General features: G+C 35.2%; 1 protein-coding gene across 1 annotated transcript in view; it reads left to right on the top strand.

Moving 5' to 3' along the window:
- WDR27 (WD repeat domain 27) overlaps window positions 1-17132 on the top strand; it is a 302935-nt gene that overhangs the window by 126290 nt on the left and 159513 nt on the right. The window contains exon 23 of the mRNA XM_044675486.1: window positions 13848-13946. Within this exon, the coding sequence (XP_044531421.1) occupies window positions 13848-13946 (99 nt within the window). The remainder of the gene's footprint in view (window positions 1-13847; window positions 13947-17132) is intronic.

Below are 17132 nucleotides of genomic sequence, written 5' to 3'. Positions count from 1 at the left end.
AGGAGTGGGAAAGAATATGAATCATGTAACTGTGGAAAAGTATTCCAAATTAATTAATTAATTAAATGAATTTTTAAAAAGTGAGCTTTAATGCCCTCAAACCTAGCTCCTCTACAAGGTAAAAATTGAGGGGATCTTGAAAATTTCAAAGTCCACCCTCTTTGGCCACTATTCAAGGAACCAGAAACCATTTCAAATGCAGTGCTTTATTAAGAGAGAAAAAGGTGGCCAGAAAAAAAAAAGCATAAAAGCCCCAACTTTTTTTTGGAAAACCCCTTATTTATAGGAAATTATAACCCTCAGGTTAAATGACATCATCTTGACACATTTACCCCATCACTGTTCAGCTTTCCTGAAGCAGGTATCCTCCAAATGAACCCTTTTAGCAAATAGTCAAGGATTGAAGGTCAGGTTTTAATCTGCATGCAGGGCTGATTGGGAGATGATGACCTCTGACAAGCCACTATTGAGTTTTCCCTTAGACAGGCACCCCTTTGAATGCAAATTGGACAGACTTTAGCAGCCAAGGGTTGCCTATGAAAAAAACTGGGGGAGGGGGTTATAGAACAGGGAAGAGGCTATTAACCTAGCCTTGGGCTTAGAAAACTTATTCCTATATCACTACAGATTGAGTTTTGAACACTTTAAAAGTACAAACTCAAAAGACACATCCCCAGATCCCCCAAATACTTTGTATAGTAAAGACATTTGTTGCTTCTGATAGTAAAGACATAAGCTATTTCTGTCTCACTCAGGCCAAGGGAAATTAAGACGCAAGTGTATTCTGAATGGGGCAGGATAGTCTTGTCCTGCAAGAGATGCTGTCTTGAAGAGACCTGCATACTAACTTCAACTGGGAGAGGGAGAGGAGCAGCCAAGCGGCACCTTCCTCTGGCTTTCTAGTTAGGAACTCTGTTAAACTGTGCTGCAGGGATAGGCTCACTGGGTCCTTGGGGAACTGGGTCCTTGGCATGTGTCCCCACAGAGTAGTCTATGGGGGCCATGTCTGGCACACATGCCCTAAGTTTGCCATCAAAACTCTAGTTACACCCCAACATCTGCTTTAACCACCTCCACGGTTATTGTAACAAATCATTCTCATCTGTCCATTCCATGAGGAGAAATCTTTCCTTGCTTGGGGGGGTGGGACAACACTGTAACTCATGAATGGGTTTGTGTTCCATTGGTTACCTTCAAACTTTTAGCCCATCTCCTGAGATTGTTTTACTGAGGTGTGGCTGTTATTCATGCTACAGTTTTTTGAAACCACAGGCAAGAATTGAGACACTAGAGGTGGATAAGCAGCTCTGAAAAGGGCTTGGCAAGTCCTTACACCAGAAGTTTTAGTCCCCCTTGGACACCCATAAATGTAATATCTGTACAATGCTAATAGAAGGTGATATCAGAGGGCTGGCATGAGCAATATGGGTTGGGGTAGGAAAAACAGGGAATTTCTTCCTACTGAAAGTGGAATTTGAGTCTTGAAGGATGCCATGGAAACCATAAGGCTGATGGGAAGAATTAAATGCATTACAGCTAGTAAAAACATGATATTAGGACATGGAATGTCATTGGCAGGAAATAGCTGAATTGCAGAGTACATGGAGGGTAGCAAAGTAGAAGGATCCTTAAAAAGTAAGAAGCAGCCAGTTTTTAAGGACTCTAAAAGCCAAATAGAGAGGCTTTTCTTCTTGATCTTGGATGTAATGGAGAACCCTTAACAGGGGGGGAGATGGGGATACTGACATGGCCACACTCAAATTTAGGAAGATCACTGGCAGCTATGTAAGGGATGGACGTATAAATAAGTCCTTATAAGGGGATACTTGAGGCAAAGAGACTGACCTTCAATAATTACATAGTTTGTTGTGTGAGGTGATGAGGGCCTGTACCAGAGTGGTGGCTGCACAGATGATGAGAGGAATATTTATTAGAAATGTTGTAAATGTAGAAATGACAATACCTGGCAAGAGATTGCTTTTGTGGGGTGAGTGAAGAGTTGAGAACAACATGGGAGTTCAGAGCCTTGGTGACTAGGAATATAATGGCACTCTTTATTATTTTTTTAAACCCTTACCTTCCATCTTGGAGTCAATACTGTGTATTGGCTCCAAGGCAGAAGAGTGGTAAGGGCTAGGCAATGGGGGTCAAGTGACTTGCCCAGGGTCACACAGCTAGGAAGTGTCTGAGGCCAGATTTGAACCTAGGACCTCCTGTCTCCAGGCCTGGCTCTCAATACACTGAGCTACCTAGCTGCCCCCTGGCACTCTTGATAGTAATAAGAAAGTTAAAAAAGGGGAGGTTTTGGGGGTAAAGATAGTGCATTCCGGTATGGGCACATTGACCTTGAGATATCTAAGGAACTTTTTAAGTTCAAGATGTGAGTCAGCTACTCCGAGCTTCAGTTTCTTCATCTGCAAAATGAGTAGGTTGGTCTACTCTGCGTGATTACTAAGATTCCTTCCAGTCCTATAATCTCATGATCCTATGAGTTACAACTTAATTATATATTTAAATATTTTAGATACCGTAATTTCATTCATATGACTACTCCTTCCATCAACACAAATTCTAACTCTTATTTGCCTTAGTTGGTATTTGAGAGTTGTGCTTGAAAAAATATTCACCTTGCAACCCAGAGTGATGATGAGACTCTTCCAATTTAGTTAGGCTTGTCTTCATATGACAGATGTCATATCACTTGGCACATATTTTATGCCTTGTAGGATCTGAGATCTTGTCCATATCATTCTGAAGTTATAGAAAAGGACTTTAGTGAAGGGAATATGCCTTGGTACATATTAATTGGCAGATTAGTTAGTATACATTTAGCAGAGAGCAGATATCTGAAGTAATGAAAACAGGTCAGGTTGGTTTTAATTAGAGGAAAAAGAAAATCAGGCAGGCTCCAATATGTTGCCAGCATTGGGTTGCCTAAGAAGCCTCAGGTTATTAGATACTGAAGTGATGTAGAGAAGGATTAGAAAGGAGGGAAATGCTACCATTCCATTGCTCTCTATATCAGTCATCTGCCTGGACCTGCAGGGGAAGGAGCAATGAGCCATTCCATCTCACAGTGTCCTTGCTATCAGGAAAGCCCAAACTTTCCCTAATCTGGATACTATCCCTTCACTTTCTAGCAATTCTGTTCTGCTTAATGGCCTAGGACAGTGATGGTCAAACTATTCCCCTTGGGCCAGATCCAGGCCTTAGTTTGCCCATCACTGCCTTAAGCAATTCCCTAATCACTACATCTGAATATGGGGATGTGGTGATTAGGGAATTGCTTAAGGCAGTGATGGGCAAACTATGGCCTGGATCTGGCCCGAGGGGAATAGTTTGCCCATCACTGGCCTAGGAAGTTTCCATCCTGAGGCTTATACCCCTAGGGATGTTGATAACCTAACTGAATTCTTTCTTCAGTGATTAAAAAACTTTAACACTTTCATAATCTCCCTATCCCAGTGATTCTTAAACCCTATTCAAACTTCATCATTGTGTCACCAGCTATCTCTTATTCCCAATTTTCTCCTTCTTTGAGGTTTACTAAGTCTATATTTTTCATCCAGTCAAGATCCTGATAGCTATTATTTGAAAACCTCTAGGACATTCTTCTTTCCCCCAGTAAGGTCAGTCCTTTGTTCACAAAATTTTTCTATCTTTTGTAATTCCTGCTCTCATATGAGGGGAATTCAACATTAATATTGATTCTTCAAATATTTTAACTTTCCAGTCTCCTAATTTACTCATTTCTCATGACCTATGCCTCCTAGCCTATACAAACTAATCACTTTACACTTCTCTAAAAAATTCCCAACCCCACTCATTACAGTGACTTTTCCAAACCTTGTCATCCAATCCTATAACTCTCATAGTACCCTCTATTTCTAGTTTCTTAGCTGAGAACCTTGTTTCATATGTAACTGAAAAAATTGAGGGATTTCATCAATAACTTCCTCTTCTCATATCACATCACTCAGTTGCCTTCCACTTCTATCTTCACTACCCTTCTTGCATGAAGCTCTTCTACTTGCCAAGTTCATCTACTTGCTAACCCATCTATATAACAATGACCCCATCCCATCTTCTCCAGCAGATTACCTTTCTATCATTTCTACTACTCACTAATCTCCAAACTCTCTTTCCTATTTTTTCCTTACTGCCTTGGCCATGGTTATGGTTCTCCCCATCCTCAAAAAAAACAACCCTTCACTTAATCTAGCCATCCTAGGGAGTTGTCATACCACATTTCTCCTTTTTTGTAATTAAACTCCTTAAGAAGGTCTTCTACAATAAGTGCCATCTTCCTTTCCTCTTATTCTCTTCTTAAAACTACAGTCTGACTTCCAACTTCATCATTCAGCTGAACCTACTCTCTCCAAAGTTATCAGTGATCTGAATAGCCAGATCTAATGGCCCTTTTCTCAATCATCATCCTTGACTTTTCTGTAGCATTCGACATTGTTTATTACTCTCTTCTTGATAATTGGATCTCTACACTATTGGTTCTCTACACTGTTGGTACTACTTGTACAATTGCTCCTTTTTGGTTTCCTTTGCTGGATCTTTAGCTAGGTCAACCCCATTGACCCTGGGTATCTCCCTCTTCTATACTATTTTGTTCTGTGATCATAGCAACTCTTATGTATTAAATTGGCATCCTATGTTTATGACTATCAGATCTGCTTATCTAGCCCTATCCTCTTCTCATCTCCATCCTTGAATCTTTACTTACCTATTGAACATTTGGACTGAACATATCCAAAACTGAACTCATTTATATTTCCTCTTATCCTCCTTCCTCTTCCTAATTTTACTGTTAATCTCAAGGGCACCATCTTCCCCTCAGTGAACCAGATTTACAAACTGGGCATCATCCTCAATTCTTTACTCTCACTTCTACTATTCAACCTTTTTCTAAGTTCTCACTTTTCAATTTCCATAACATTTCCAACATTCTCTGTTTACTCTTAGGGCACTGCTGCCTCTCTGGTCCAGGCCCTCATCACCTTCTACTTAGCTAATTGCAAAAGTTTTCTGGTTAGTCCCCTTGCCCTAAGTTTCTTCTCACTCTAGTAGGCCCACAAATATTAAATTGATCTTCTTAAAATGCAGACTACATCATTTCCCTTATCCTCATTAAGTAAACTACAATGACTCCCTATTATTGCAAAGATTAAATATAAAGCCCTCTTTTTGGCCTCAAAAGTCCTTCATAACATATTCCTTTATTCCTTTTCTTAAAACTTATTCAATTCCCTTCTCACTCCCACCTATATTCTTGGATTTAATGATATAATCTCTGTCATTCACTGTACAAGGCATTCCATCTCCAGAATCAGTGTATTTTTAATAGCTTTCTCCCATTCCTGGAATACCCTCCCTCCTCATCTCTGTCTGCTAGCCTCCCTGGCTTCCCTCAAGTTTTATCTAAAACTGTACCTTCTATAATAAGCCTTTCCTAATTTCCTTTAATAGCAATGCCTTCTTCCTGCTGATTATCTAAGCTTTCCCCCAGCATATCTAATCTTATTTGTATATAATAATTTGCCTTTTATTTTTCCCATTAGCCTATGAATTTATTGAGAAGAGGCACTGTTTTTTGCCTTTCTTTGTTTATTATTAGAACTAAGCACAATTTCTGGCACATAGTAATGTTTAATAAATGCTCTTTAATTAGTAACTTAGTAAGCTGGACCTTTATTTGCTTAGACATAGTTCTATTTTGTTCATGCATTTTACCTTTCCTTTGGTGGCACTGTGATAAGGCAAAATTAACTTACATTCCTGAAGAGACTAAAGAATATCTGCATAAGCTAGCTTCTAAGGAATGTGATTTTAGAAAATAAATAAATATAGATCTGAACATTGTGGATTCTAATTCAGTCTCACTAAATGTGCCATGTAAATTTTGAACCTTTATTTTAGAGATGTTGAAACCAATTTACAAATTATTTAAAACAGTTTACAAATGATTCTAGCAATTCATTTGATATAATGCAATAACTGAGAAACAGAAAGACTTTATGAGGAAGTGTGTCCTTTGGTTTAAAAGCATAGCTTAAACATCCTTTACCTTTATTAACAAATGTTAAAAATGAAATAGAATTTGTTTTATCCATCTAAATGCAAAAGACAAAGGAGATGTAAATAATGGCAGCTTCATATCATCCAGATTGCAGATGCATTATTCAATTTTATATACTTGTTTAAAAGAGTTTTTTCATGAGTACAGTGTGTGATGTGAATAAGTTCACTTAGACCAGAGCCCTAAACTTGTTCATTTGCTACTCTATAATTTATAGAAATGTAGCTACAACTTAAGCTAGATTTGCGTCCTGTGTAACTGTTGGTAAGAATTGTTCTGCAGAATTTCCCATTGTTGTTAGCTAGGGTACTTTATGTGGGAAGCAAGCTGTGGTTTATTTTGGGTGCCAGATGACATCTGCCAACTGGTGGACACACACAGAGAAGGGTTGGCCAGGTCAGCCCTTACGTGGCATGCAGGAGCTGCCTGCTACATACTACCACACTAGGGTTCAGTAAAAGAAAAAAGCATCAGACAAGTTTTCATAAATTGACTAAATACTGAATGATGCAAAATGAGAGAGGGAGAAATATCCTAAAAGAAAGGCAAATGCAGAATAAGTAGATGTTGAAATGAAACATAACCCAATTCACAATTTTTTCTTAGGGATGGCTGTCTTTTGTAGGAAGACTCGTCTAAGACTCAGGTGACTCCTAAGCTCTAATACTTAAGTACCTGATGACTGAAAGTCAAAAGCTTTTCTTAGGGCTGGCTGTCTTTTATAGGAAGACTTGCCTACAACCAATGTAATTCTTAAGCATCAGCTATCGAGTACCAGATGACTAAAGTCAGGAAGGCAGCTGAGGTTCAGGCAATTGCCAGCATACTAAATAAGGTGACTTTTGAGACCATGATCAGTACACCTGGGGTTGTCCTCATCTGCCTGTGAGATTGCTTTGGAAAGATAACATTGCTTACTGCTTTGAGCAGTTGTCTAGAGCAAATATTCTTGGTTAGTATGTAGCCAGTTATTTTTAAAAAAGAAATATGATAAAGCAATCTAAGGACTATCATTGACATCAATATATTCAGATTTTCTACAGGTAAATTTGAGAGTAGCTCTTTAACATTTTACTCATGCCTTTCACTTTGAACACATTAGAGAGCAGAGAAGTTATCTTGTCATTTTTAGCCGTCCTCCAAACCAGAGAGAAACATATTTAGATCATTCCCAGATTTTCCCACAACTGAGCTTCTCAAATTCAGATACATGCTTTAGTGAACTCTGCAAGGATGTGTTGAAGTAAGTCAATAATTTGCAAGATTCTCACTGGATATCTGCTACATTTAATTTGGAATAAAGTAAAAATGAATTGCTAAAGGATGTTTCAATATAAATAGCTATAGAAATTAACATGGATTCACAAACCCCCAAATAAATTAGGCCAAGTTTTTAATAAGTCAGAATGTGACTAAATGGAATATGAGATTATATGGTCTGGTAGAATGCTGGCTCTGGAGTGAGAAGACCTGGGTTCAAATCCTATCTATGATGATTGCTACTTAGATGACCCATTTGGAAAGGAAAACTTTGAATCAAATACATACATATTAGCTTCTAAATACCTCTTCTTCCTCATCTGTAAAATTGGGAAATGACCTTTGAGATCCCTTCCAACTTTTACTTTATGATCCTTTGAATTAAAATAAAACATAAAAGTAGTTTTTCTTTTTTTTTGTATGCATTCTATTGATATCTTTTGTATTCACCTAATCTTTATTTACGTATAGATTCTTCTCCTTCCCCTACTCAGAGAGCTATCTTTGATAATGAGAAAAAAAGAGAAAATTAAGAAAACCAATGAGATACATCCACTGGGTCTGAAAGGATCTCCAGTATTCCACACAGATAGCCTATTATGTAGTTTACAGGGAAGGCATTTTTTAAATATCATCACTGCATGTATGGCACCCTTAGTTAGGGTTTTTATTAGTTACATCACTGAGTCTTAGCAGGTGCAGGAACATAATGAAACACATGCAAAAGGAGAAACTCATGATACAAAATTTGAGACATTCTCAAATTCTTATGCTTTAAACTTCATCTTTTATTTCTTTATTGTTAGAATGTAAAGGAATGCAAATTGCCTTAATGGTTAAATCATTCAGAACTTTTGTTTTTGCTTGTTTACTTTTTGGTTGTACATATTTGTAAAGAAAAGTGAGGAGAAAAGGACATGGTTTTCCAGGTCTATGGAAGTAGCAATAATTTCTGTATGGCCATTTTGTCTACCATTATTCCATTTCTGCTAGAGAAGAAATGGAGGTTGAAAATTTTAAAGTCTGTGGGCAGTTATGAAGAATCTAGAGCAGTGGTTACCAAACTTTTTTGGCCTACTGTCCCCTTTCCAGAAAAAATGTTACTTACTCCCCTGGAAATTAATTAAAAAAAAATTTTAATAGCAATTAATGGGAAAGATAAATGCACCTGTGGCCATCACCGCTTCCCTGGATCGCTGCAGCACCCACTAGGGGGCGTTAGTGCCCACTTTGGGAATCACTGATCTAGAGCAATGATAGCAATTCTTTAGTCTACTATTTTGGCTGAATAACAGATACCAATTATTTGTTTATTGAAGTTTGCCCTTTCTTGTCTTAGTGCTCTCCTTTGGAAGTTAGGAGTAGTCATTTGGATTCCAATTTCCATATAAACTCAATCAAGATTACTTCAAGTTATGAATACCATTTTCTGTTGAGATTGTGGTTTTTTATGGCCAAAGGTTTAATGATGGGAAGATTTCTGTACAACTTCAAAATGTGTGATACCAGTTGTGTCATAATATATAAGTATCAGAAACACTTTCAGAAAAGCTGAATTTCTATTTTCAGTTGTTTTCCCGCTCCTTCCATGAAGATAATTGGGTAAAAGGGAAATGAAGGACACATGTAGACAGCTATACCAGGGGAAAAAAACATCTTCCAGTTTCAGGGAAATGGTTCAACAGAATTACAAAATAGTGGTAATGAAGCACTTTAGCTCTCTTTCCAAAGCATTTCTCCTTTTTAGTAGGACATTCAGTCCCTTAGAATTTTTATGAAAATATTTTTGAAGAGTAAAGCATTATTCCAGTATCCATGTGGTTTGTGCCACATCCCATCCTTTGCCTGAAAAAATATTGCTTCCTTTTTTCCCCTCAGTTTTTCTGTATTTAGTTTATGAGCAAGGTTTCTTTTATGTAGATTGTAATTATGGTTGTGTGCTTTGATAATTTGTATTTTTTACATGATGGCACTAAGGCAGAAAGAGTGTGTTGTAGAAAAACACTGTATCTGGACTCATGACACCTGATTTATATTCTATCTCAACATCTGGAAAGATGCTGACTGAGGTGGTGAAATAAATATTGAGTCAAAAGAAAAGAAGGTGGTTCCCAACACATTATGTGGACCCTTTATGGTAAATTTATAGGAGGCCATAGAGAAGAGTCATACAAATTGGTTGTAATCTGCATCATGTGAGAGAACATCCTAATTGATATCACAGATTAATTTAGGTATTTTATTATTTATTATTTATTTTTGTTGTAATTATTTTAAAATTAAATTTTTTCAATTGCAATTCAGAAATAACTAATTTCTTTAGTAGCATGTAATTGTGAAAATAATGATAATTTCTTTAGTTATATGTAATTGTGAAAATTGCCCTTCCTTCCTGCTTTCCTTCCTTCCTACTTTATATATACTGTATTTTCATATTTATAATCCCATCCTTTCCCTGCAACAGAGAATAAGAAAGAGATTTTAGAAAAGTTAACCAAAACAACAAATATATTAGCCAAGTCTGATAGTATATGCAGTGCTCTGCACTTACATTTTATCTCTCCAAAAAAGGGAAGGAGATTTCTTCTTCAGGGAAAAAAATTGTTCATTATAAATTCAGAGCTTCCAGAGCATCCAGAGATTTTGTTCTTTATTTCCATTGTTGCAGTAATTGTTATTTTCTTGCTTCTGCTTATGTCATTTTTCAGCAGTTCATATATTCCCATACTTCTTTGTATTCTTCCACATTCATCATTTCTTAGGGCACAACAAAATGCTTTATAACAGTTACATGCAATTTATTCAGCAATTTCTTAGTTGGGCAGATATTATTCCAGAAAACAGATAAAATAAATGCTTTTGTTATTTGTTTTATTTTTCTCTTATATTTTCCCCAAACCTGAAGATTTAACCCTGTGGTGACCATATAAGTTTTTAAAATTTTTGCAATGAATATATTCAACTTTGTAAAGCAATTTCTATTTCAAAAGCAAACAACCTATTTATAGAATCAAAATCCTAAGGGCATCTAGATGGCTCAGTGGCTAGAGATCCAGACCTGGACAAGGGAGCTCCTGGGTTCAAATGTGACCTCAGACACTTCCTACCTGTGTGACCCTGGGCAAGTCACGTAACCCCAGTTGCCTAACCCTTACCACTCTTCTGCTTTGGTACCAATACTTATCAATTCTAAGGCAGATGGCAAGGATTATTAAAAACATCAAAAGCAAACTATCCAAACCAAACTGCAAAGTTAGATAAGATGACAATCTAAGTCAGATTTCTTATAGTCATATAGCAGGAAAAGTTTTATTTTGGGGAACCTGAATTTCATTCCTGTGTCCTTTTTTTCTGCATGAAGATAATTTTTTGTTGAATTATTTAGGGAAGAACTGATTAAACTGAGTTCTATGCTACTTGAGAATGGAAAGATCTATGAGAAAATACCAATGCTAGAGAATTTTTCTTACCAAATACTAAAAAATGAAATTATGCTTATATCAGCAATATGTATTATGTGCTAATTTTTTAGTCTCTATTTGATTCAAAAGTTTCTCTAATAAAAGTATATTTCATGTCCTCAGATTAGGATTTATATATTTTACAAATATATTTCAAGCCCTATAGTATTCTATGACTAAAGGTTTAAAACAACATTGCTGTAGTTGTTTCTTTGAAGACTATGAGAGTACCCAGGAAGAAGGTAGAGTAGTTGACTACCTGCACTTCCTTTCCCTCCTCATCACCATATTAACCCAATCCTTCCCTCATTTTCCTTCTTTCAATTCATTGAAATTCAGTGGTCTTTGTAGGTTTTATTATGAGAGAACCAAGGACAAACAGAGAACTAACTCTACCTTTTTCAGTATTTGACCAAGGACTAACCTTCTGACAAGGATTTAAATCATGGCTACACTAAATAACAATCTATGACAATATATTTATATTTATATATTTATACATGCCTGTTTCTCTCCATAAAATACAATAAATAAATAAGTTGAATGAATAAAATAAGTTGCCTTACATTATCCATGAAATTGTAACTTTGTCTTGAGAAGTTTCCCAACAGGTGTTAGTTTTTTTAAGTTGAAAATTCTAAATTAAAAATTTTTAAATGTAAGAATATAATCTCTGTTATAACATGACCTGACCTATCTCTTTCCAAGGGTCAAAAGTAGATATTCATGGTCTCTTTTGTTTAAAGATCTAAATTTAGGCAAAAAAATACATTCTTAGACTATGTGGCACTATAGAAATGCTTATTCCCTTTTGCCTTCCCTATGTGATGCCAAACATTTGGTTGAAAGAGGAAAAAAAGTCAAAATTAGAGATGATTAACATAATATAAAAAGTGGCCTAAATTCAAGTTTCTTATTACCCAAATATTTTATACTGTGTTGATGCAATTATATTGACAAGGTATATTTGCATCTTTTCCCATGTTATCATGTGCTTGAAGTATCTCATCTGTTCTCACTCTTCTCACTCTATATACTCTATGAAAGTATAGTAGTTGATACTGAGAAAAAATGAATCATCAAGAAAATGTTAAAATATGTTCAATTGACTCCCTTTTTACAGCAGGAGAACATGTTGTTTTAGAAATATTTTTTTAAGAAATGGACACAATGAAATCTCTTGGAACTTGAAAGGTTTAATCTCACTTATTTGGAAATTAATTTATTTAGAACCCTGCTTTCTATGATCATGCCAGATACGTAAAAACATGAAGAGAATTACAGTTGAAATGGGCATAAATCTCTGAACCTTTTAAAGAGCTTATTAGCTTTCAGCCATGGAATCAGTTTCTAAAAGGAAAATATCGGGCAAACTTTTCTTTAGAGCCTGTTGAAGATCAGAGTTGAAATTTTATTGGATGGCCATTTGTAGTTTGTGATTAAAGAAAACTGTTTGTGTGGGACTGTGTGCCAAAACCTGTGCCTTAATGCTGACCAGTATGCTACCCTTTGTTCATTTGTGAGTTGTTTAGAACTAAGTGACAGGAGTTAGTCATTACTTTTGAACTTTGTTTTTCAGTATGGGTTCCACAAATTGACTTTATGGCAATTATGTTAATATATGGTTAATTCTCATACTCCAAGAAGGATTTTAATTTTAGCCATTTTAGTATCATCCAATGGAGTTAAGGAAGAGAGTTTCTTATACAAATATTATGAACTTTGGTGTTTAAACACTTTATAGTTTTCATACTTTTAAGCTTTCTTTATTAAGTTACATGAGTTATAACAACAGTTTTGCTAAATATATTAATTTGTAAGTGTAGTGCCCAAGATCATCTCGTGTATGGGTCCCAAAAAATTAGCTTATATTTGAAGCATTCTATGGGTCATGACCCACTAAAATGGACCCGCTAAGATATTTACTTTTCCTAAGACAATCAGAAAATGCAGTTAATACAATGCAAAAGGCTTTTAATGATTGGTTCAGACTAAATTTAAAAAGGTTTTTTAATGGTTAAGTGTACTATTAATTAAATAACATAGCAAAGTAACTGAAATAGGTTCCAGAGGAGGAAATTCTCCCTAAGGTTACTACACTACCAGTGGAAAGACTGTACATATGCAGAGATATTGTATGATCAAGAGAATATATGGGAACATGTTTTGACTTGGTCACACTCTTGGAGGGCATGCATATGGCCAGTCAACTAACATGGTGGATACTTCACAGTCCTTGATGTTACATAGCCACATCATTACTCTGTTCTGTGTAAGTGATGGTTGGATGTTGTATCTCTTTATTTTATGTCATGTTCGCTGGGTACTTCTGTTTATTTTTAGGTCTGGTATTCACCGAGTTGCTCTTTACTACCATTAGACAGTTTTAGCTGTTCAACCTTAATTCATTGCTACCATCTGCTGAGGTGCTGCTCTTGGTGGATTTTTCCTTTGCTAGGGAGGTTACATTTTTTAAGTCTCCATAGCTCCAGGCACAACAACTAAGACAAGCATACTTGGCCAGGGAGCTATCAAAAACCCTAAGGTTTTTCTCTTGACTGGATTTTTAAAAGATAAATTATTTGTTAAAAGTTATTATCTGTCTTTCTATCTATTTAACATTAAAATCACGCGCCAATGCTTTTACTCTCATCCCAATAGAAATTTCCCTTGAAACAAGCTGGCAAAAAAAGAAAAATTAACATATTACCTATGTCTGACAATGTTTTCCTCACTCTAGACCTAGAGTTATAATCTGCCTTTCTACTGAGAGGAGGGGTTATGTTTCAACATCAGTTCTCTGAAGTTTTAATTATTCAATTCAAATGAGATTTCTGATACTTTTTTGGCGGATTTTGTGTCAAGTGCTAGGGTTATAAATAAAGACAAAAACAAACAAAAATCCCCAGAAAATAATTCCTGCTTTCATGGGGGCTTATATATTAATTGCATTCTAGGAAACTAATTTCATATGAGTGAAATTTATGTTGAGTGAAATTGTGTTGATTTTTTTGTGAAATTTTCATTTTATCTTTTAGGCTTATATATATGAGATGGGCTCAAGCACTTTTTCCCAGAAATTAGGAGGACACACAGAAACAGTGATCAATGTGGCTTTTAATCCATCAAGACCCCAGGTAACAGTGTATAACTGTATAATTTTCAAAATTAAAAATGTATAGTATATATTTATGAGTCAAACAGAATATCATTTATAAAGATAATGAATAATGTCCTTAAACATGAATGTAATCTATAAAAATATATTCAATGTTTTATAAATACTTTTAAAAATCATTAGTATTAACCCATCACACATACTAAATCTTCCCTTATAACAAAAAAATTATGCAAACCTAACTGACAAAATGTCTCTACCTGACATAAATGTAACAGTCCACATACTTAGTCTTCTTTCACAAGCAAAGGGAGTGTTTTTCACTTTATTAGACATTTATTTTTCATCTTCTTTAAATATTCATTATATTTAATCTGAAAGTGACTTTTTTGGGCTCTTCACTTACATTATTGTATACTGCATTGTTTATATAGTTTTCCTGGCTCTGCTTTCTTTGTTTTGTAAGAGTTCAAATAAGTCTTGCCAAATTTCTCTGAATTGTTCATGTAGTAGCAGTTGCAGCCTTTAAATATTGCTTTATAAATGTCTAAGTTTCATGCTACCCATACTTGCTTTGTATACCCACATGGGCTATATAAGTATAGAGACAGATGGTTAGAGGGGAGGCATTGATATATTTCCCTGAAATCTAACCTACCTCTCTCTCCAAAAAAGATTGCAATTCCTGTTATGAGGGATGCAATAGAATAGTCTGTGAGACTGACTTTTCTGTTGTCTTTTGAGAGAGGAACCAGATTACAAATAAATCTATCTGCCACCCTAAATATTGCTGGTAAAAGGTTCAATATATAAAATGACTTGTTCTTAAGGTGTGTTGTGGGAAGGTACACTAAGCCTATATCTACTGATCAGTCCTTTTCCTGTCAATTTCTGGTCATACAAGACTACTGGAAAATGAAAATCAAATAAATCCATTTATCTAAACAAGTAGCAAATAGAAATCAGAAGTTATGACAATTTGATAACAAAAGAAAACACAAACTGAATAATATCTTTAGGTAGTAGTGAGATAGGATCTCTTTCAGTCAAGAATTCCCGATCTCACCTAAAGGAAAATTCTTTATGGAGGCAACTTGGAAATCAGGGACATGTTGAAGAGTCAGCCAACTCTATAGATATGTCTGAAAGAAAGAATTTTTTTTTTTACTTCTCTGGAGATCATTCCATAGAGAATCTGGTACTACAAGTATTTCAGCTAGATTATGACTCCTTTCTATAAATCTTGCACCAACTACATCCCTCTTGGGGGCATTCAGTATTGTACCAATATTCTCTTCATTTTTGACACTCTTCTACAAAATGTTTTAACTTTGACTGAAATCTGCCTTGTATATGTTATCTCATTTAGTCCTTTCAACCATGTGAAGTAGGTTCTATTATAATTATTTTTATTTTGTTGATGAGGAAACTGAGGCAAAAAGTTTAAGTGACATGTCCAGAGTCATTGTAAGCTAGTAAGCATTTGAAGTGTAATTTAAACACATGTCTTTTTGATGTCCAACAACACACTATCCATTGTAAGATCTACCCACCTACAATAATATTCCATTCATTTATATATCACAGTTTATTTAGTCCTATTTCCCAGTTGTTCTATACCTACTTTGAAAATTTTCAGCTTCCACAAAAGTGGAATATAATATGCCATGTTATATTTTCATTAATATTTATATTTGATGAGTTTGTTTTATTTTAATTTGCATGCTACTTTTAAAATAGAAACATACTAACAATAGTGGTAAATATGATTTCCATTGATATTAAAAGAAAAATAAAATTGAATTCCTTTTCATTTTAAATTAAAAATCTATTATGAGAATGATTGCTTGAAATGTAGGTAGAAATGATCATAAAAATATGACTAATCTAGAAGAGACCTTAGATTTGGGTCTTCTCATTTTGTAAAAGAGGAAATTGAGTTGGTGAATGTTTAAACAAATTGTGGTGTATGTTGGTGATGAAATACTATTGTGTTATAACCAAATTCAGAGGATTCAAATACTACCACTGATGTTATATAAGTATGACTGTGGGAAAGTCATAACTACCTCTCCAGCCTAATTTTCTTCTTTTAAAACATTTTTATTTGTTATAGAAATCTTTCTGTCTCTTTTTTATTCAAATATCTTCTATTTTATCAATTACATGTGATAATTTTCAACATATATTTTCTAAAATTATAAGATTATCTCAATTCAAATTGTCTCCCTTCCTTCCTTCCCTCCCTCTCCTTATGGTAAGCAATTTGATTGGTATTAAACACATATTATCATGCAAAACATACTTCCATATTGATCATTGTTATATGAGAATACTCATGTAAAACCCAAACTCCAAAACTAATGTAAAAGATATTATTTTTTGATCTTCATCTGACTCTAACAGTTATTTCTCTGAAGGTAGATAAGTATTCTTTGTCAGAAGTCCTTCAGATTTGTCCCAGATCATTGTATTGCTAAGAGTAGCTAAGTCTTTCAGTTGATCATCACATAATATTGCTGTTACTGTGTATAATGTTTCCTGGTTCTTAATTCACTCTGCATCAGTTCATGTAGAATTTTCCAGATTTTTTCTTTCTATTTTTCTTTTTTTCCCTTTTTAAAATTTTAATTCTGAATATTTTCCCATAGTTACATGTTTCATGTTCTTTCTCCCCCACCCAAACCCCCTATCCCCGGTAGCCAACATACAATTCCACTGGGTTTTACATGTGTCATTGATTAAGACCTAATTCCATATTATTGATAGTTGGACTATAGTTATCGTTTAGCATCTACCTCCCCAATAATATCCCCATCAGCCCATGTGTTCAAGCAGTTGTTTTTCTTCTGTGTTTCTACTTGTACAGTTCTTCCTCTGAATGTGGCTAGTTTTCTTTCTCATAAATCCCTCAGAATTGTCCTGAGTCATTGCATTGCTGCTAGTAGAGAAGTCTGTTATGTTCAGTTGTACCACAGTGTATCAATTTTTTTTTAACATTTATTAATATTCATTTTTAACATGGTTACATGATTCATGCTCCCCTTTCCCCTTCAACCCCCCCCCGCCCCCCCCACCCTTGGCCGATGCGCGTTTCCACTAGTTTTGTCATGTGTCCTTGAACAAGACCAATTTCCAAATTGTTGGTAGTTGCATTGGTGTGGTAGTTTCGAGTCTACACCCTCAGTCATGTCCACCCCGACCC

Source organism: Gracilinanus agilis, chromosome 4 (assembly GCF_016433145.1).
Source record: "Gracilinanus agilis isolate LMUSP501 chromosome 4, AgileGrace, whole genome shotgun sequence".
NCBI lineage: Eukaryota > Metazoa > Chordata > Mammalia > Didelphimorphia > Didelphidae > Gracilinanus > Gracilinanus agilis.
Note: the sequence above shows the minus strand (reverse complement) of the source record. Positions and strands in the feature narration are given on the sequence as shown.